This window comes from Vombatus ursinus, unplaced genomic scaffold (genome assembly GCF_900497805.2).
Source record: "Vombatus ursinus unplaced genomic scaffold, bare-nosed wombat genome assembly UNPS02014176.1, whole genome shotgun sequence".
Taxonomy (NCBI): Eukaryota; Metazoa; Chordata; class Mammalia; order Diprotodontia; family Vombatidae; genus Vombatus; species Vombatus ursinus.
In genome coordinates this window covers 126834-148726 of record NW_020953954.1, presented here as the reverse complement: position 1 = coordinate 148726, position 21893 = coordinate 126834, and the positions used below count along the sequence as shown (strand labels likewise).

Genomic DNA, 21893 nt, shown 5'->3' with positions numbered 1-21893 from the left:
ATTACTACCACCACTACCATCAACACCACCACCACCACCACCACTACAACCACCATCACCACTACTACAACCACCACTGTGTACCAGGCACTGTGCTAAGGGCTGGAGACACAAAGAACTGCAAAAGACAGTCCCTGCCCTCAAGGAGCTTACAGTCTGAAGGAGGAGACAATGTAGGAAGATAATATAGACTGGGAAAATGGGTGGGATCTCAGAGAGAAGGCATTGGCAACCCTACCTTCACACTCATTTTTTCCCTCATTTATCATTTATCATAGTTTTGATGAACTATATGGATGGTGGGAGACAATGTCTTGAGGAAGAGGAGAGAAAGGCAGGCCTTGGTCCCTGGACCTCAGCATGGGGTCCCCTTCCTCCTCGCCTGTCCCAAAGCCCAGGCTCAGGTGCTTACAGACCCTCCCCCTTATTCTTCCTGGAACGTTCCCACTGGGGGGGGGGGAGGCTGTGACTGGCTTCTTCCTTGCTCCAGTGGGTCTTTCAAGCTTGGAAATGGATGGAAAGAGAGAGAGAGAGAAGCCCTATCTCTAAGACCCTGCCTCCTCCAAATTCCTCAGGTATTTATTCTGGCCCTTCGTCACCCCACTCACCTCATCTTCCTCATGTGTCCTCCAATCCAATCATCACTTCAGGTTGTGGGGGGTGGGGGGTGAGGGTCAAAGTCAGGGCCAAGAAGGGCCTCCTCCCCACCATAGCATAGCTAAGTAGAGACTGTACAACTGTGCTTAGTGACTCTACATTGAAGCCTGGGAGCAGGAGAAGCAAGGCCTTCTCTTCCCTCCCTCCCCCTTCCCCTTCTCTGCTCTGAAAAGTGGAGGCAGTGGGGCTGAGATGCCCCAGAAGACACTGGCTGAGGGAAAGGTTCAGGGAGGTAATCAGCAGCCTCAATGGTGGTAATAAGGCAGGAGCTCAGAAGGAAGAGGGGCCAGTCAGTAAGACCAATGGCCTCAGGCCAGGCTGTAGGCACGGAAGAGAGAATCCATTGGCCTATAGCAAAACATGCTGATGCTGAGGGCATGAGACCTCTGTCACTCCCCAGGAGGCTTTCCTAGAGTCTCGGTTGGTCTCTGGCACCTTGGTCACTTCCTGAGGCCTCAATCACTCCCCTAGGGCTCTGGTCATCCCTTGAGGTCTTGGCCATTCCCCTAGGGTTGAGTGTGTAGGGAAAAGGTGATTGGAGAAGGAAGTCTGAGGGAAGAGAGTAAGAGGTATGTATGGACAGAAAGTCAGGCAGAGAAGAAGGCAGGTGGGTGTGTAATGGGGAGAGAGTTTGAGAGGAGGAGAAAGCTAGAGGCTCTGAAGCGACCCGGCCAGCAATGAACCAGTTGCTGGTTCCCCCAAGAATGATCCCCTTGCACCAGGGAGCTCTTGGGTAAGAGAGCAGCAGAAATCAGGAGTTGGGAGTCCTTGAAGCTGGCTGGCCGCCAGGGGGCACCACAGGGCCTGGAGACTCAAATACCTAAATACAAATTTGACTGCCTCTGTTTCTTCACCTGTAAAATGGGGACAATAGAATCACCTCCCAGGGTTATAGTGAGGATCAAATGAGCTAATTGTAAAGTGGTTAGTATGGTGCCCTGCACATAGTAGGCACTATGTAAATGTTAGCAATTATTATTATCGAGATTAAGCTGAGAGGGAGGTCAGGAGTTTTTCTTAGAGGCAGCTTGTTGATTCTGTGCAGTCAGAGAGTCAGTCAAAAAACATTGATTAAGCACTTACTGTGTGCTAGGCACTGGGCTAAGCTCCAGATATGCAAAAAAATGGGCAAAAGACTGGCCCTGCCCTTCAAGGAGCTTACAATCTAATATGGAAGACAACAAGCAAATGAATATGTACAAACAAGCTCTAGACAGGACAAATAGGAAATGATTAGCAGGGAAGGCCCCAGAAATAAGAGGAGTTGGGGAAAGCTTCCTGAAGAAGGTGGAATTTAAGTTGAGACTTAAAAGCAAGCTGAGAAGGTCATTATTCTGGGCAGAGGGAGGACAGCACTCTAGCCATGGAGGATGGCCAAAGATGGAGGGTCTTGTTCTTGCTGACAGCTAGGAGGTCATTGTCACTGGACCAAAGACTAGGTGTTGGGGAGGAAGGTGTGAGAAGACTGGACAGGTATGAAGGGGCTTTGGATGCCAAGCAGAGCATTTTGTAATAGCTCCTGGAGGCGATAAGGAGCCACTGGAGATTACTGAGTAGGGGGATGGCATGATCTGACCTGCATTTTAGAAAGATCATTTGACAGCTAGTTAGAGGATGGACTGGATTTGAGGCAGGCAGATTGCCTCCCCTTCTCCCCCAGCAGGATATTATAATAGTCCAGGTGTGAGGTGATGAGGGTCTGCACCAAGACGGGGCAGTCTCAGAGGACAGAAGAGGGAGTATTCAAGAGATGCTCAGAGGTGAAATTGACTAGAGGTGCTACAGAAGTGAAATCACAGGCCTTGGCACCATAATGGATTTGGAGGGTGAGAAAGAGGAGTCCAGGATAACTCCTAGGTTGGGAGCCTATGGTATTGCCCCCTACAATAATAGGGAGTGTGTGAGGGGAGGGTTTAGGCCCAGGCCTTTCCCCCAGGGAAAGGTAATGAGTTCTGTTATATAACCCTAAATGTGTGTTCAGGACATCCAGTTTGAGATGTCTCTGTTGAAGATGCAAGATTGGAAGTTGGCAATGGTTAGGGCAGGAAAGGTAGATTTTAGAATCATCAGTACAAAGATTGTCATTAAATCTATGGGACTTGATGAGGTCACCAGGTGAATTAGTATAGAAGAAGGAGAGCAGATGGCCTAGGACAGAATTCTGAGGCGCACCAGTGGTTGGAGGGCATGATCTGGAGGGGGATACAGCAAAGGCGACTGAGGAGGAGAGGGCGGAGAGGGAGGAGGAGAGCCAGGAGGGGGGAGGGGTGTCCTAAAAACCTGCAATCAAGAAGACCTGAGTTTGAATTTTGTTCCTGACACCCCCAAGTCGGATGATGCGAGGCAAGTCATCAGCAAATTCTCTCAGTTTCACTCCCCTCTTCTCTAAAGCTTGGGTAATAATAATGATATCTCCCTTGGAGAGTAATTGTGAAGATCACATGAGATAACATCAGTAAACTGTTTTGTAAATTGTGCTGTGTAAATGCTAGCTATTGTTAGTGTTGTTAGTAATAATGTTTCTCCATCTGTCCATCTCCAGGAAAGATGGAGAAATGGAAGCCAAGGGCAGGGCTGAACCCTGAACTCAGGTGTCCTAATTGTTAGTTCTGAAGGTCTACAGATACTTGAAGATAGTTATAATGCACCCCCAGGCTAAACATCCCTATTTCCTTCATATGACCTTGACGATGGAATATTGTAGAGGCGATCGGGTCAGGTGGCTTCTGAGGTCCCTGCCAGCTCTGAGCTGCTGGGTGTCCTGTAACCCTAACCCTAACACCTGTGGACCTGCTTCTGTCATGGCCTCAGTGAGCCAGAAGTCACAGAAGGCCAGAACTGGGAGCAAATGTGGAGACCATACACTGCACATTTGGGGAAACTGAGCCCCAAGCCAGGGGAAGTGGCTTGAGGTCACAAGAGGCTCCCAGGCCATTCCTTCTAAAGGGAAGAAAAGAACAAAGTGCTCTGAGTGGCCCGTGGCTTGTAATACCTGCCAGGCTCCCAGAAACCTCACAGAAGACCCTCCTGCCTTTAGGCTGAGCTGTGACTCCCAATCTGGACACTGGGTGGTGCCAAGAGCTCACAAGTGTGTGTTTGGATGTGTGAGGATGAACTGTCCAGAAGTCATGCCCTCCAGGGAAAGAGTGGAGGAGGGAGGAGAAGGAAGGAGGGGAAGGAGGATGAGAAGGGAATTTGTAATTTTCATATTAATTGATATGATATGTGTAATGAATATGCTAATAATTTTGTTTTCTGAAGAGCTGCCTCTCTGGCTTGGGAGTCAGAGCTCACAATGCAGCTTAAACTGAAGGGTGGTTAGACAATACAGGACAGAACTGCTGGATGTGAGGGCTCCCTAGGATTCCTGTCTCCCCCCACCTGGGGCACTGTCACCACGCAGTCACCTGGTTTGTGATGACCAAAATTCCTTAACAACAGCCAAACCCTAGGGATGAGGAGATTAACCAACTTAATCTTTCCATGGACGTTGGGGTGACCTGAATGCTTCTGCCAAGCTCCCACCTTCTTCTTTCAGCCTGGCCTAGAGAAGGGTGGGATGTGGGGTGTGAAAGGAGAGGCCTGGGCCCACGGAGGTCCAGAATGAGGGAGGGCACGGCCCCACTGTCCTCTGCCCTGCCAACCCTCAGCCTTGGGTCACTCCCACTAGGGGCTGCCTTTGCTCCTACTCACCAGCTGCTGAACGAAGCTGGAGAAAATCACAACTGTCCTGACTAGGTCCAGTACCAGCACTGGGCCCTCACTGTTGTCAGGCGATCCTGGGGGACCTCCTTCATCACTCCCTCTCCCATTCCCCACAGAGGCTCTTCTGAACCTTCTCATCCCTTCTAGAACCTCCCATGGCTCCCCTTCCCCCCACCCTCTTAGTGAACTACCTCGTACTTTACAGGAATTAAAAAAAAACAAAACTTGAGCCAATTAGCCCTGCTCCCTCCTCTGTCCCTCTGCTCTTCTCATACCTCTCAGGTGCCTTCTCCCCTATCTCACCTGAAGAGGTCGCCCTTCTCCTTGCCAAGACCAGCCCCTCCACTGGCACAAGAGACCCCATTCCATCCCATTTCCTCCAAGAAGTTGCCCCCTCTGTCAGCCCCAGCCTTATCTCACTCTGTCCCGCCCACTGGCTGCTTCCCTACTGCCTACCAGCATGCCCCTGCCTCCCTCCTTCCATCCCCCCAGCTGTCATCCCACATCCCTCCTCCCTTTTGCAGTTAAACTCCTCAGAAGGCTGGGCGCCCTTGGCACCTCTGATTCCTTCCTTCTCTTTTTAAGTCCCACTTTTGACAACGTCATCCAAATTACCCTGACCGTGGACATCTTAGTGGCCAAATCCAACGGCCTTTTCTCAGGCCTCTTTCTCCTTGACCTCTCTGTGACCTTGGACACTGGTAAGAACCCTCTTCTCTAGGTTTTCTCTCCCGATTCTCCTCCTCCCTCTCTGACCTCTCCTCCACTGTCTCCTTTGCTGGATCCTCCTCCAGGCCATGTCCTCTAACCATGGGTGACCCTCAGGCTCTGCTCTGGTTGCTCTACATGACTTCACTTGGGGATCTTATCAGCTCCCATGGATTCTGTGACATCTCTATGCTGGTGATTCTCAAATCTTCTTGCCTCAGTCTCTCTGTTGACCCCCAGTCTCACATGTCTAACCTCTTTCCAGACATGTTGAACTGGATGTCCAGTAGACTTCTGAAATTCAAATTGTCCAAAACTCAACTCATTACTCTTCCCTCCAAAGCCCTTCCAAGCTTGTCTCACTCTCAGTCACCCACATGTCACTGAACCTAAGAGTTAGGGGCAGCTAGGTGGCACAGTGGATAGAGGACTGGCCCTGGAGTTAGGAGAATCTGAGTTCAAATCTGAGTGACCCTGGGCAAGCCACTTAACCCTGCTTGCCTACCCCCTCCAAAAAAAAAACCACTTAAGAATTATCCTGGACCCCTCACTTTTCACTGCTCCGCTCCCACATCAGTCAATTGCTAAGATTTAACCCTCACAAAACCTCTTATATATGCCCCCTTCTCTCCCTACCCTACCCTGGTGCAGGCCCTCATCATTTTATGCGTGGACTGTGACAGTGACTACTAGAGGTCTGTTTGTGTGTGGGGGGGCGGGGGGAGGCTCTGCCTGCGTCAAGTGTCTCCCCTGCTAAGCACAAGTATGACCGTGTTAACCCCCATTCTATCTATTCCAGCAGCTCCCCATCACCTCCAGGTACTCTAAATCAGTGATCCTGGCCTGCTGCTGGCCTCCATCTCTTGGCTCCTGGCGTTTTCTCTGGCCCTCCTTTCCATTCATAGAAGGTTCTCCCTCCTCCTCCTCCCTCCTCTCTCCTCCCCCTCCCCCCACGTCCCTTGGCTTCCTTTAAGTCTTTACTAAAACTCCATCTTTACAGGAAACCTTTCTGGATCCCTCATAATTCTCGTGCCTTCCCTCTGTTAATTATTTCTAATATATCCTGAATCTAGCTTGTTTGTACATGGTTGTTCAAATGTTGTTTCCTCGATTGGATAGTGGGTTCATGAGAACAGCGACTGTCTTTGGCCTTTGGGTACTGAGCACAATGCTTGACATGCAGTAGGTGCATAATAAATGTTTATTGGATAGACTCTGTCAGGTCACTCAATAAATGAGTTCATATTTGTAAAGTGCTTAGCAGTGCCTGGCAAGGAGAGGGTCCTGAGGAAGGGGCCCAGGGTGGAGGAGGGCATCAGGTGAAAGCCGGGGGAGGGGGAGAAGAGGGGGTGTTTTAGATGGAGAAGAGAAGGCTTAGCTGGCAGAGAACCCTTCAAGCTTTAGAAAGACTGGCCCTCGAGGATTTAGCCTTGCTTTGCTCTGCTTTAGTGGGTGGACCTGGGTGGGGACTATGGGAGAAGAGGGCCGTAGAGATGCTAGTGTCTGCTGCTTAATGTGTTTGGGTGGGTTAATAGGTTGACAAGTCCAAGCTGGGTATATGCTGATCTCACAACATAAAGAAGAAAAAAAAACAAACTCTTGGCATTAGAGCTGTAACCTTTAAAAAACTTATTTGGGCTTGACACGAGGGAAAATGAGATTATTCCTAAAAAGGAGAAGTACCCACCCACACATGGAATGGTGGCATCGGGAGGCTCCCAGCCTAGGGCAACACGGCCTCTCACCTTTCCCTCCGATTTTATAGAAGGGTCTGATGGGAGGTGGGCTGAGGCCCAGGGTTGCCATTTGAGGGAGTTTCTGCCTCTGCCTCTGCCAACTGACTGATGCAGGGGCTCTCTGCCTCAGTGGGTTTGACACTAACCCACCCATGGGGAGCCAAGGAAGGAGAGTTTGCTGAGGGCAGCTGCCATGGTCCTCTGTTCTGGGGCCACCTCTTGCCCCTTCCTACTCCCTACACCCCACCCTACCCCCCAACTGGACCTAGGTGGTCACTGGCCAGGTCAGTCCTCACCCCCAAATCATTCTGGAGGCGAGGGACTGAGGAGGCTGCCCAGGGTCACCTCCTGGTGCCAGTGCCTTATCACTAAGAGGAAGCAAGCTAGGCCCACTAATAGACTCCTCTTCCTCCTCCAAATAAATGCTCCTTTCAGCAACCCCAGACTCCAAGGGAATAATTATGGGCTGGGGGGGGGGGATAGGCTATGGGGCAAACGACAGGATTACAGGAAGGGATTAGCAGGTCGGACAGAATCTCAACACTCGCTGGCTGCCAGCTATGGGGGCACTGCCTGCACCCCACCCTTGAGGATGGGGGCTTAATGGCTCCCCCAGGGCACTGGTTGGCTAGCCCTCCCTGAACACCAGCAGGGGAGGGATGGTGGAGGTGGTGGCTGGCCAACCGTGTTGCCCTGGCCCAGCCTCCACCCTTTCTATTGAAGCCCTATAATTTCCTGTCACTTGTGGGGGACAGGGAGAGGAGAGAGGGCCAACACCCACCAGCCGTCCTGAAATCCCCAATGGCCCTGGGATCCTGGATTAGCGACTCTCCCCCACCCCACCGTGATCCCTGCTCAAACAGGGCTGGGGCAGACATAATCTTCTAATTGGAAGGCTGAGTTGGAGAGGTGTCCAGACCCTGAGTGAAGGGGCGACTTGGGTTGTGGGTTTGGGGGTGTGGTGTTCTCGAATGAATTTTGACGGAGCAAAGAGAAGGGAACTAAAGCGTCAGAAACTGTGCCCCTGAAGCCCAAGAGCATAGGCCATGGGCAGTTGGCCCTGACCCTTTCCCTCCCTCAGCAACAGGGGAGAGACCAGAAGTTGCCTTCCTGGTCCAGGCACTAGCTTAGGGGTCCCCAGAGCAGCTGAGGGAATCAGGGCCTGAGGAAAGTTCCTGGGGGCATCTGGGCCCAGCTCTTTCCAGGGACTGATCTCAGACAATGCCTCCTGGGGTCTTTTCTCCTCTTTGCTCTAGGCAAAGCAATCCTATGGTCCCTGTGGGTCCTGGGTCCACCTCTGTGACCCTGCATTCAATGGCCTCCCTCCTCCCTTCGGCCGTGGAAATCCTGACTCCCTTTCCTGTTAAAACCCTTCCCGAGTCCCTGAGGGGTTGCAGTCACCCCCTGCCCCTGACCTACAGTTGAAATGTCATTGCACCTGTCAGTTAGCTTGGGTATGTTTGTACATATTTTTCATGTCTCTATGTCTCCAGCACCTGGCACAGGGCGTGGCACTCTCACCTGAGGCAGGTGAAAGGCTTGCTAGCCACTTGGAAATGACGGTGTCCTCTTCTTGGCCGTAGGGCTATTAGAACGAATGTACAGAGGGAGAGACTATTACCTGAACCTTGGACAGTGGGCAAACAGCCACCCTCTCCTCCAGGTGGCCCCAAGCACCTGCCTGCCCCAGTCAGAGTGAACAATGCCCACTGTGACAGGAACCAGAAGGGCAAGCTCCCCAAGATGGAGGAACGACCAGAGGAAAGTCCATCCTGGGCCTGACGTCACCAGGGTGGATGGACGGTCTGGCTTACAAACAGGCAGCCGGGCCTCCTAAAGCCGTGCCTTTCAGTGAACCTGCTTCCCTTCTCCAATCTGGTCTCCATTCTAAATGTGCCCTCCTGCTCTTTACTAACAGGGCCCACGTTTCTGGATTACTGCCCTCATTTTACTGACGAGGAAACTGAGGCCCAGGACATTTAGTGACTTGACAAGGCCACATAGGTGGTAAGCTGCAAAGCTGGCCAGGTCTGCAACATGCCACCTCCAAAGAATGAAGAGGAGACAAAACGGCAGGAGGGGGTGGCTGACAGAGTGACAGGGCACCAAGCTGCCCTGGGAAATCCAAGTGGTCAGACTTGGATGCCCTCCATCCTTGGGGACTGCTGAGCCACTGGAATCTAGGGGTCTTGATCAGAGTACAAGCAGAGCTCCATCACAACTGGAGTTTTGTTCTGGGCACGTTTAGGACAGAGCATGTAGGGCGACAGAGCAGACTGCAGAAAGGAGACAGAATCCCGGAGCCCAGCTCACCTCATCCACGCCCTAGCCTGATGCTGATATGTACCTGTATGCGGTGCCGTGCAGACGGCAGCCAGGGCCTCTAAATGGCATAACCCAAGGACACTTCCCTGCTGGGGTGGGGAGGAACACGTGCTGCTCCACTGGCAGTTGGCACCTTTGGGTTCAGATTCACTGCAGGGCCCTAGACCAGACCATTCTGTTGGCTCTAAGGTGGAGACCCACCTTCCTACTTCCCAGAGCCGCTGTACTGCAAGTTCGTTCAGTGAGAAGGACCCTGCAATCAAGGCCAGACTGTCTCTATTTAGACTCAGTCCTGGCCACGGCTGCTAATTACCTTGTGAGAGACCCAGTGGGAGGCTGGGACCTAGGGCGAATCACTGATGCTCTCAGACTCAGTTTCCCCTTCTGTTCAGTAAGGGGGTTGGGCTTCTACGGTTTCCTTGAGCTCTAAATCTATGCTGCTGTGACTGACGGATGGAAGGCTCAGGGAATGAGGTCAGAGCCGGGATTCACCAATTCATATTCCCAAATTTCCCTTTTTCATCTTGGACAATGCTGTGGGTCTGGGCCTCAAGCCCCAGAGCCCACTGCAGTCTGTGGGCCAGGGACCAAAGATGGGCCCTCCTGTGGTGGTGGGGAGAGGCCACTCCCCCAGGCGTCCCATAGCCAGACGGCCACTATGCCTGGCATTTGGAGCCAGCCTCCCCCTCCTGCCTCTCAGGCTTTTGTGACAGGGACAGCTGCTGCCTTCTGGCACTGGGCCGCAGCAAGCACCACCCTCTAAGTGAAGGTCAGACAGGCAAGGAGCCCTTCCCTGAGAGACACAGTAGAGCCCACCGAGGACCATGCTGAGCCTGACGAGGACCTCCCGGCTGCTGCAGGCCTTCCTGAAGAAGCAGCTGATTCCCAGGGCCCACGTCTCTGGCCGGCCGGCCAGAGATCCGACCAGCACTGGGGTAAGTGACTGTGAGAAGAGGGGGTTGTGGCCCCAGTAAGGTCAGACAGACAATGCTGGGAGAGAGAGGCCTTGAGGAATGAGAGAGGGGTGGGCTCCAAAGCCGAAGGGTCTGTGGGCAGGGTGGCCAAGGGCTTCCTTCCCAGTTGGCGATTCCACAAAGGGAATATACCGGCTGCTGAGAAAACCTTTGGTCTGCAGAGTTCAGAGGGGTCATTTGCTCCCATGTCCCAGGTCCTAAGGACACATCCCTTGATACCCAATGACCAGCTGGGAGTGAGCGGAGGGGGTCCAGGGCAGGAGGCACCCAGAGCCAGCTGTTATTCTGCTCCCCTCCTGAGGGAATTTCCAAGGGTGCCTGGGGCACAGAGCACATTTAGGGTTTGGCTTAGCTCACTTATTATTAATCTACTCCAGTTCCTCAGTTTGACCAGAGAGGCTGTGACTAGCACCAGGTCACAGAGCAGCCTGAGCTGAGTCTGAGCACATCTCCTGGTCATGGTTCTTTCTGCTCTATCTCAGATAGGCTGCTACCACTGGCAGGGCCTTCCCCTCCTCCCCTTTGAACAGCACTGAAGACCCTCCTGGGAATGGGGGCTGCAGAGAGAGGCCTTGAGGAATGAGAGAGGGGTGGGCTCCAAAGCCCACCTCTCTTCCCTGGGCTGACCAGAGGGACTGTCCTCTGATCTTGACTAGTCATCTCATGGCAGGCAATGCTGGCCACTGCACTGCTCCCTCCTGAGGCTCATTATGTCTCCCTTGGCTTCTGGGCTGTCCTGCTCTTTGGAAGGTCATGGGGTCTGAAAATTATTTTTTTTGGGGGGGGGGGGGGGGTGTAGGAGGCCTGGCTGTGTTGGAACCTTGAGAGGGAGGGGAAGGCAGGACATGGGGAAAGGAGTTGGCCTCCTCCCAGTGACTACACTAAGCTGGTCCTTTCCCCAAGCACCTAGTGGGGCAGCACATAGGCCAACTCTGAGCCTCACACTGCTGCCTGCCTCAGTTTCCCCAACTGTATAATAGGGGTATCACAGCACCTACTTTCCAGGGTTGTTGTGAGGATCAGATGGGATGTTTGCAGTGGTTGGCACACAGTAGGTACTTAATGAATGCATCACCTCCCCTCCCCCGCAGGAGCAGGTGGCTGCCCTGGTGGTCGTCTTCCTCACCTTCCTCACTCCTTCAGCTTGGATATTAGGAAACCTCCACAACTACAAGAAAAGTTCGGAGTAACAGAGGCATCTCGAAACGAGCCCCTGCCAATGCCAGCTCCCCACAGCTGCCTCCAGGAGACCCCTCAAAGACCCGCTCATTAAAAGTCTCTCCTGCCAAAAGCTGCCTCTCTGATTCTTCTGACCAGTGAGGACCCCCCTCACCAGCACCTGGGGCCAGGCCCACTTCTGTCCCACATTCCTCAGCAGCGGCCACTGTCCCTGCCTCCTCCTGGGCTCATTCCCAGGCCCCAGCAGGCCAGAGGGACTCCCTGAACTCAGAGCCAGGCCCAGAGAGGAAAGTTACAGGTGTTTATTCCAGCAATATTCTTGTACCACACCATAAAACAGACCCGTACAGGAGGAGGTCAGAACCAAGGGGAGAAAAACCAATATGCACTACTGGAGGGCCCTGAGCTCCTGCCTTTGGGTTGGGGCTGAAGCAGGCCAGTGCCCCCCACCCCCAGCCCCCCATGGATCCTGGGTGGGCACACCCCAGCAATGACCACTGTGAGCACAGGCCGCAGGCAAGTCTTTCCCTCACACACCAAAGGGGTCCGGGGGAGGCCCTGGAAGCTCCTGCGAGAACCACACCTGCCCAGAGCACCTAGGTCAGGATGTCGTGGGCCTGGTGCTCCACCAGCATCTCCATGCTCTTCACATCCGTGCACCAGAATTCCAAGCGGTCCTTCATGCCCTTGATCTAGGGGGCAAACAGGGGCACAGCCATGCTCATGAGGGGCCCTGGCCTGGGCGGGCACTTCCATACTGGACTGCCTCAGTCCTCCTGGTCTCCCCCCCTTCCCCTCCCTTTTCCTGGTCTCCCTCCCTCATTGCCCCTCCCCCTTCTTGGTCTTCCCCTCCCCCCCCCCCCCCCCCCCCGCCCCACCTCACTGTTTCTCCTCTTCCTATTCAGGTAATAAATGAGAAAGGGAACCAGCCAGGATGATGCTTGAAGTCCAGGGGGCTTTCCCCACCTTCCCCCCAAACCCAAAGGCCCCTGAAAGCTGGCAGGGCTGACAGCAATCTGAGTTTTGAAGCTCCTCCCAGGGACCAGGGGGTCTGGCGCCTGTACCTGCTGTAAATCCAGCACTCGAGGCTGCACCCAGGTCATGTGCACCCGCTTGTCCACCTCGTCGATGCTGCCTTTCACCAGACCCACTGAAAGGGCCTTCATCACCAGCAGCTCCACCTACATGGAGACAGCCAAGCGTGGATCAGTGGTGCTGGTGGGGGGGGTGGCCCCTGGGACCCCTGGGCAGGAGCTCACCTCGTTCACCTTCACCTTGGCACTCTGGGCGATCTCCTCAAAGGTTAGCTGCCGGTGATTGGCCGGGCGTGTGAAAGTCATCTGCAATGCCAAGCTGGGGGTGACCACCTCTTCCTAGAACCCTAGCCCACCAGGGGAGCCCTGGCCATCCCAGGGGGAAGCCCACACTCACCTCCATGAGGCAAAGCAGCTGGATCTTCTGCAGGAGCAGGGCCTCGTTGGCGGCCAGATCCGGCTGTGTGAAGGAAGAGGTAGATGAGTGGCCCCTCTGCCTGCCCCAGGCCCACCCCAAAGCCAGGCTGGCCAGAGAAAGCTGACAAGAAACAAGGGGAGCTGGCAGCCAATGGGGACCCTTGGGGGCAGCAGAGCTCTCGAGGAACCTGGGTTTCAATTAGGATTTAATTTTGTTCCACTTAGAATGGATGGGTGGAGGACACAGAGGCACGTTCCCTTCCCCACCCTAGGGGTGGCCCTCCAGGACTGGGGCCTCACCTGCTGGCCCCAGGCAGGCTTCAAAGTCTGGAACCTCTCGACATTCCCGCTGTTGAAGGCGTAAAGTGTGTCGATCAGCCACTGCCTGTCCGTATTCCTCAGGGAGTCCAGCACAGGGTGCATGAGCTGCAGGCCAAGCAGAGATGGCGTTGGCCGGAGGAGCGCTAGGCTATGCCCCTTACCGCAGGACCCTCGACCGGCTCTGGAGCCAACTCACCAATTCCCCAAAGTTGTAGACGCCTTCCCCAAGAAGTCCTGCCAGGCCCAAGGTAAAAGCTCTCTCCTGCTGCTCAGACACTGCAATGACAAAAGGCCTCCAGTCACACAGTCACAGTCTGCCTAGTGGGTGATGCCCAACTGGGCAGCTTGGGTGGGCTCTGCCCCTTCGGTCTGCTTCACCTCCAGACCACCCCTCCCACCTGTTTCCTTCAACGCTGGCCCAGAGGGTGGAGCCTCCAGGCTCCACTCGACAACTTCCTCCAGGCAAGCAGGGCCCACTGCCCCACATCCCCATAATTCTAGAATTCGCCACTCATCCTCTGACATTAACAACGCCACCTCCTCCAAGAATCCTGGAGCTCCCATGCTGGTACCCCTAAGACACAAACAAGCATTGAAATTGGTTCACTAATGCAAACTTTAACCCCTGGGGGACTCTCCCGTGACTGGTGAGAAGGGCATGGTCCCTTCCACAATGCCTCTGGAAGGCAGTCCCACCCCTCGGGTGATGATCAGACAGATCTGACCCAGAGATCCTGCCAAACCGGCTGGAAATGACCCTACCAGGAGACAGCGCTTCAGGGGCTCCCCTCCTGGGGCAGCTTTCATCATAGGGACTCCTGACCTAACTTAAATTCCATCAGCATTAGTAAGCCCTGGCTGTGGGCTTGGTGCTGGGAGGAGACCCTGGGGAAGCCAGCCCCTTGAGGGGCTGGAGGGAGACAGCGTGCCCTGCACGGCCTATGGGCAGAGCCAACAACTTGACAAGGGAGACTAGAGAGGACCATAGCGCAAGGAGATGGCAGAAAGCGCACTTTTTATAGGATGGGGGGCCCTGGTTGTCTTTGTGGACTGGAGGAGTGGCTAGAGACTGAAGATGAGAAAGGAAGATGGGGAGAAGAGAGAAAGACAGGGGACAGCACCAGAGACTGGAGGAGCCGGGTTGGCCTTGGGAAGGTGCTCCCCCAGCTCCCAGGCCTTCCCAGACACTGAGTCACAGAGGAGGGAAGGGAGAGAGAGGGAAAGGACAGATAGAGGGCGGCCCTGGTGCATGGGGGGAGGTGGGCATAGGAGACACACCCCTGATATTTCCAATCAGAGAAGGACAGAAGGGTCGATGAGCAGCAAGGACGGCTAAGGGGGACAGAACCCGTTGGCAGAGTTGTTGCTCTGATCTCATGGAAGACACAGGGGAGGGAAGGCTCAGAGGCACAAGAAGCCAAAGGTGTTTATTGACTATCCAGAAGCCCCCAACAACAGTGGACAGAGATTCTGAGCCACTGACTCAGCTCGGGATTAGGGAAAAGCTAAGATGCTGCACAAGGCCTGAACTCCAGACAAGCTGCTGACGTCCCAGGTGGGAAACGGATAAAGCCAAGAACATCAACACAGAACATCAAGGCTTTCTGTCCAAGACTAACTTGCACACAGCAACTGCCAAGCAGAAGAAGAGAGCAAACACCTTCATGCCAGGTGCTCTACCAGTCTGTGACCTCTGACCCTCACCAGCCCTGGGAGGTGGGGGCTATTCTCATCATCGTCACCCCCAGTTTACAGGTGAGGAAATGGAGGCAGCCAGAGGGTTGGCGCCTTGCTCTTGGTCTCAGCTAGGAAGTGTCCGAGGCAGGATTTGAACTCAGGTCCTCCTGGCTCCAGGCCTGGCTCTCTGGGAGCTGTGGGTGCCCTCTGGCTGCATCTGGGTAAGGCCAAAGAAACCTTATAAAAGGAAACTCCACTAGCAAACACTGCGTCCCCTTCTTGCATTTAGAAACGTTTATAGAGCCGGCAGCCCGGGCTGGGGCCTAGTGATTGCATTTCCCTAACATTCTACTGATCAGGGCACTCACTGGCCCCAGTCAGGTGATGGTCAGAAGAGCCTGGCCACACTGAAGGAGGCCTTTGCAGGAGTGCATTAAGCACTTTTAATACAATGAGCAACATACCCGGGGAAGAAGACTGACCAAAAAACCCGGCCCAAATTAGGGCAAGATGATCATACAAGATTCCTTATGGGACCTAACAGAGATGACCTGGGTGATCCTCAGACCCATGTTTGCGCCCCCCCCCACCCCATGGATGTTGTCAAGCTGACTACACAAAGTCTCAGAATAACAAAGCGTCCTCAATGAGATCCCCTACTGCACACAAAAATTCAACCTCACAATCCACACAAGAAAAACCAAGTGGATGAAGACTGCCAATTACTCTGACTGGAACTTGTCACTGGAAACATCACTTACCAGGCTGCTTGGCCAGACATTTATCTGAGAGAGACACGACAGTCAAAGAGGACGGCTGAAAGCAGATGAGATTGCTTCTGGGAAACAAGGTAGAACTTTTGGTTTCACCCCAATCCTCTCCTAGGGATGCACTATGGCTGTGGATTTGACCTCTGAAGAATCAGAACTACACCCCAGGGGCAGCTGACCCAAAGGGGCCACAGGAAGACTTTGGGCCTTAACTTCCCCTCTTAGACTATGAGCCCCTTGAAGTCAGGGGTATCCCCAGGGCTTGGCCCAGTGCCTGGCACGTAGTAGGCACTTAATCAATGCTTCTTGACCAAACTTGATTTAGGGCGAGAACACAAGTCATCACTGGGGAGACTGTCCAGAACAGAGGGCGATACACAGACAAGCTGAGGGCTCAACAGGCTATGCCCTGGCAGCTGGAAGGAGGCTGAGCAGCAAGGACATCACAGAGATCCCTCGAGGCTCTGGGGACGTGACCCACGTTCCTGTCTAACTGGATGCCTCGAGGGGTCACGTCTTTTCTAAATGTTTCCTTGCCCTCAGCATCCGGCACAAATAAAAAGCCATTGTGACAACTGCTGAATCGCACTCACTCCAAATTCCCCCCAGCCTCCATGGCTTCCTTGAATTATTCTCCTCACCCTTGTTCTACTGGTTCTCAGTCCAGCTGCTCTCCCTGCCCTCATCCTACCCAATGAAGATCACTCTTCTGATCCCGCCCCCAACAGCAGCCTCCTTATCCCCTTGGCCTCGGTGGCAGCCCTTTTCTCTCAGAAGCAGAGACCAGCAAATCCAAACAATGCAGGCCATCCCAAGGGCACTCCCCCGTGGCCTTGTGAGTTCTCAGATCTAGATCGCAGATCCAGAACTGGAAGGACCCTCAGAAGGCCTCTAGTTAGGCCAAGAGAGGCAGCAAGCAGCAGACCTGGGGCCCAAGCCCATGGCCTCTAGAGGGTGGACACCCAGGCTTCTTTCCTGGGGGATGGCTCAGAGACCACCCACCCCAAACCCATCCCTGTAGCCTTGGGGATGCCTCACGCAGCCTTCCCCTCCCTGGCTTGGTCTCTGCTATTGAGAGGAGCTCAGTGACGACCCTGTGACTGCCCTTCACTTTCATGTGAATTAATTTCCCCATATACTTGAGTAGGAGATGCAGTGGATGTGCTCCCACCACCTGGGAAGCGTGCTGTGACCTCACGTCCAAAGAGGACAGAGCAGAGTAAAGGAGCGTCCTCTGTGTTACCTGGCAGGTCCTTTACATCGATACAACCCAGGAACCGCAGGGCGTCCTTGTAGTAGGATGCATGGTTTCCGATTGTCTGATAGTACTTGCTGGAAAGGTCATAGAAACGACTGTGCACTGATGTCACACCCGGAAGATTGTTAAGCATCTCTTCAACATCTTCAATTGTTTCCTGCATGTGGACGGAAAGCCAGCTCTGAGTGTTTCCAGCACATGTTTGTTGGACCCTCCTCCTACCCCTCCGCCTGGAAGCAGAAAGAAAAGAGCCCCAGGACCACGGGGAGAGGAGGCACCCGGCAGACCAGCAAATGCCTCCTCCACTCGCTGGACACGGCTGAGCCTCCTATTTCCTTTGTGGTTAAAGCTCTTCCTTCTCCTAAGAAGAGGCAGCCCTGCCCGTCCTACCCGGGGTCCAACAATGATGGGGCTGACCCTGCTTGTAAAAATGATGTGTGGCCTGGAATGGACAACGCCCACCTCCATCTCATTACTCTGAAGGGTGGCTGTTCAACACCACCCCTAGATGTGACCTAAGGCTCTTTCGCCAAGCCTAGGTCAATCTGGGAGTCTCTGGGTGTTGACTCCCAATCCTCTGCTCTCCTAACATGATTACAACCTAGAGTTGGACGCTGACAGTGCTCTAAATCAACAAGGGAAGGTCACATGACCTTCTCAAGGCACCAACAGTTGGTCCCTTGCCCTTACCTTTGTGACCTGGAGGTCTCCAATGTTCAGTTTTAGAGCGCCTATGGCAGTTTTACACAGGATTACCGCCTCATCACTGCTTTTTACCTGTAGTCGCCAAAAGGAATAAGAGAAAGATCAGAAACCAGAGGAGCAGGTGGCAAAAACAGAGAAACTACCAGGAAAAGGCTCCTGCCTTCCCAGAGCTTACAGTCAACACCTGCACAAGGTGACACAACTTGGAGTGGGCCAAGGAGCCATGGGAAACCCAAAGGGGAAAGGAAAGGTGCAACTAAAATGTCAAATCTACCTTTTCACGAGTCTTTTCCAGAAATGTAAGAGCAACATTAGGATCTGGAGCAAATAAAGAGGAATTAAATCAGAAGAGGCACTAAAGGACAAATCAGTCTGGTATGAGACTCTTTAAATGGATATCATTCAATGTAGTAAGGCATAATTAGGCTAACAAAGGCCAATGAACTTAGTCTGAGGTGCTCTTACCCTTTGGGGCTCATTCTTTGTGAAATTAATGCTCACCTGTCATCTGTCTAACTACATGAAGGATGATTTCTACCAAAGACAGAGGATTCACCCTGAAAAGGAAAGATCACCTGGATTTAAAATCTCAATAATGTATAAATGCAGAAGGTAAACAATTAACAAGAGGGTGTGTTACCTGTGCTCAAACTCACTGATGAAGTTTTCATAAAGCTGTGGGAGTAAAAAAAAATGGGATCCGTTAGACAATGCCAGTTCCGTCCTGAAGTATCCTGAACACCCTTCTGAGCCAAATCTAGTTCCCAGTCTCAAGTTATGGGTGGGAAGGACACGAGAGACATGGCCCAGGAGACACAATGCCACACAACCAGACAATTCCTAAACAAAAATTCAAGCGGGCAGCACCGTCCGGAATGGCCCCAAGGAGAGTCCTCCCAGGGAACAGTTGCTAGTGTTCATGCTTTCAGGGGGCGGTGTGCAGCCACGGCCGATCCGAGGCCTGAGGAAAGGCCTTGGTCTGCAGCTCTAGAACCCCCCTTGGGAACTGTGGCTGACCTTTGGGACAGTGCCCCTCTTGTTGGTTGGGCAAACGTGTTACTTAAGGACACAGGTATAAACAGGAGGAATCTCAGGAGCAGCAAACAGGCAGGAGATCTATCCCCTCAAAGCCCACCACAGCCCCAAGCTAGAGGTAATCACTTTAGGACAACATCAAAGAACAGAGGAAACAAAAAGCAAGACAACAGACAGGTCCAAGGTTGTGACAAATTCTAATGAGGGAGAGGGATCTAGGCTTGCTTGAGTGGATTTGAGAAAGGCCAAGGAGAAGCCAGGATGCACTGACAGGGGTTCTTGTCTGAGGGATTTTAGTGCACGTTCTATGACGTTTGTGTACCAGGAAGGGGTGATTCTGTGAGTGGAAAAGCACACAGGTGGGACATCAGTTATCCCTGTGGAGGAACTCCACTGTGACTGGCAGGGGCTTCATACACAACCCTCATGCCACACGCATGGCAGGAATCAGATTGGTAAACATGTCAAATGCAACATTTCCAGGGCATCCAGGGGGGCTGGAAGAACTCAGCCCTACAATGGGGCCGAGTGAAGCCACGTGTTGAGAGAAGGAGGCTGGCGTCTAAGGACAGTGGCCACAGTGACCTCGAGGCCTAGGTGATGCCTAGACGAGATCGAGATTGAGATTGCCAGTCTGGGGAGAGCGCACTCCCCACCCACTGTATGAGTGGTATCCCTGCCAGGCTATTATACACAGATACCTCTGGGTCCCTAATCAATGCTTTGTTACTTTCTATGTCAGAAATCTAAATGACTGCTAACTAATGGAGACAGAACGCTTTTGTGTTATTCCTGACCCTGCAAAGACAGGACAGAAGGAGGGCCAGGAGCAGCATATGTTAACCCAACTAAGTCCTGCTTTTAAATCTGTCTCCTGCTACTGAAATTAGCCTGCTAGGCAAACAGGTTTTCTGCAAGGATCGATTCCAAATCTTCTGATGCAATCCTTTTTTAATATGTGAAATTACATTATACAAAAGAAACACACGCCAAATCCAGCAACTCCCAACTATTTTGTTTTAGTGAATTCCAAATTTTTGCTAATTTATTGAAGTCTCTTAAGAGGGTGTTGCTTTAAACATTAAGCAATATAGTTTGTGAGTCCAGTATTAAAACAAAACAAATACACCCAAACACTAACATTCATAGAGGAATCAGACCTAGTAAAGGAAACTTAGAAAACCAAAGATACTCCAGAGAGTCTGAGGTAATACAGACGAGGAACAAAAGAGAGACGATGTTTCACAGAAGGAAATCTTAATACCTGAGGCCCTATGACGTAAGTACCAGAACGGGTTTTGTTTAATTTTCTAACCGTCTGAAAGAAGTATGCAGCCAAGTATCCAAGAAACTCAGTACAATGCTCAACTGATGTGGATAAATGGGCAGGAAGCTCCCATGAGGCTAAGGGATTGGGCAAAAAAGGAGATAAGCTTAATCATGGGCAAGTATAATATCAGGCATTTAAGCTAAAACAACCCAAACTGTAATTATCGGATGATGTTATCAGTTCCCAGGAAAGGAATTCTGGATCAATTTGCTGGGCATCATGAAAAGTTCTAAAAGGGTCTAACCAACAAAAGTGAAAATATACAGATAATGAAATACACCTTACAGGAAGTACAGAACAAGGAAGATTGGGTTTTACAGCAATTCATATAAAAAAAGGCCCGAGGGTTTACACAACCTTGACTGTAATCAGCATGGCCTACCTGCCAAGGCTATCCATCCATCTTAGGCAGCATTGACAGAATTAGCATGTCTGTAGTTTCGCTAAAGTCAAAGCCCATTTGCAGTACTTCGCTCAATCCTGGGTCTTACATTTTAGGGGAGCAACAGAAAAACAAGAATACACCAGCGAACTGGTGAAGGAGGTGGCCACGATGGCTGTCTTCACGGACACAAAGGAGGAGCCTGGTCACCCCAGTGGGAAATCTAGGTCCAATGACCCAAGTCAGAGGACAGTCTTGAAAGAACCTGCTTCAGGCATCAAGGTATTAGTGAGTGGGGTTCATCCAACAATGGAAATGGGTATTTATCTAAGGAGAAGCTAGAGGAGTGCCATTCCTTCTAGCAGCACTATATGACAAGGGAGTAAATAAGTCCTAGAAACAATAAGCCATAGTGTTTGATGAACTCAAGGACACCAACTGCTGGGAGAACCCGAGAGCAGCCTGGCAGAAGTTAGTGTTAGACTGACATCTTATACCACATGCCACAATAAGCTCTAAGTAAATATGCACAGACATAAAAGGTTATGTCACAAAAATATCAGAGAAGGAAAAGGTTACTATAAGCAACTACGCCTAGGGGGAGAATTCTTAAAACAAGGGAGAGAGGTAATCAGAGGACAAAATGGACAATTTTTCCTGCAAAAGGAATGAAAAGCTTTTGCACAAACAAAATAAATGCAATTAGAATCAAAATGGAAACAACTAGGAAAAGTCTTTGTGGGAGAAGTCTCTGATAAAGGTTTACTATCCAAGATACAAAAGGAAAGGAGAGGAATGTGTATAAACTGAAGCCATTCCCAAAAGACAAGTGATCAAAGGATCACATCAGAAAACTGGCAATTTTCTAATGAAGAAATTGAAGCTGTCAATAAATATGGAAAAGAAATGTTCTCAAACGCTAAAGAGAGAGATGCACATCGAAACAACTCTCAACTGCTAAAAGACAGCAATTGTTTGAATTCAAGGAGAGGGAAAGGACCATCTATACAAGACTTTCTGGCAGCATTTTTCACCGAACCAAAGAACTGGAAACAAAACGGGCGCCCACGGACGTGGGCGCGGCTGAGCCACAAGACTCCCAGTTCTGGACACTGATCTCCGACGCTGCCATCGGGATTTGTCGGGGGGCAGACGCACAAAGGGGAGCCCCCACGAAACCGCAGGGGGCTTAGACTGGAAGACCCACCAGGAGGGGCCCTCCCGGGGCCGCCCAGCTCCACGTCCCCAGACCGCTCTAAGGCCCCCACTCCATGCCGGCCGCTCCCCCTGCGCACCCCAAAGTATTCTGGGGGGGCGGCAGGGTCCAGGGTCACCCCCCCACTCACCTTGATGAGCCCGTCGCCCTGGGCAAAGCAGGGATCCTGCACGAACTCCAGGATCTGGAGCGTGAGCTGGTGCCACAACCTGGGGAACAAGAGGACCCTCAGCGCCCCCCACGGGGGAGGGGGAGGGGAGGGGAGGGGAGCGGGAGGGATCCCCCGGGCGGCCCCCTCCCCCGCCCCCGCGCCCCTCACTTCTTGGTGTAGAGCTCCTCCAGGCGGTGCCACACGGCGGCCTGGCCGGGCCCAGCGCTCTGGCTCTGCTGCAGGAAGCCCGGCACATCCTTCATGGCGGCGGCGGCTCCGGGACGGACGCGAGGATCGCGCGCTGGGCTGGGGG

At 52.6% G+C, this 21893-nt stretch overlaps 1 protein-coding gene across 1 annotated transcript; it reads right to left on the bottom strand.

Moving 5' to 3' along the window:
• Positions 1-11570: 11570 nt before the first annotated feature.
• PSMD13 (proteasome 26S subunit, non-ATPase 13) lies at positions 11571-21860 on the bottom strand. The gene is made up of 13 exons (XM_027860215.1): positions 21749-21860; positions 21560-21638; positions 18107-18141; positions 17968-18023; positions 17741-17784; positions 17452-17538; positions 16747-16918; positions 13253-13332; positions 13036-13161; positions 12716-12778; positions 12544-12624; positions 12349-12465; positions 11571-11976 (listed from the first exon to the last, which is right to left on the bottom strand). The coding sequence occupies exons 1-13, from the start codon at positions 21841-21843 to the stop codon at positions 11881-11883; spliced, it is 1131 nt and encodes a 376-aa protein (XP_027716016.1). The 5' UTR covers positions 21844-21860; the 3' UTR covers positions 11571-11880.
• Positions 21861-21893: the final 33 nt, after the last annotated feature.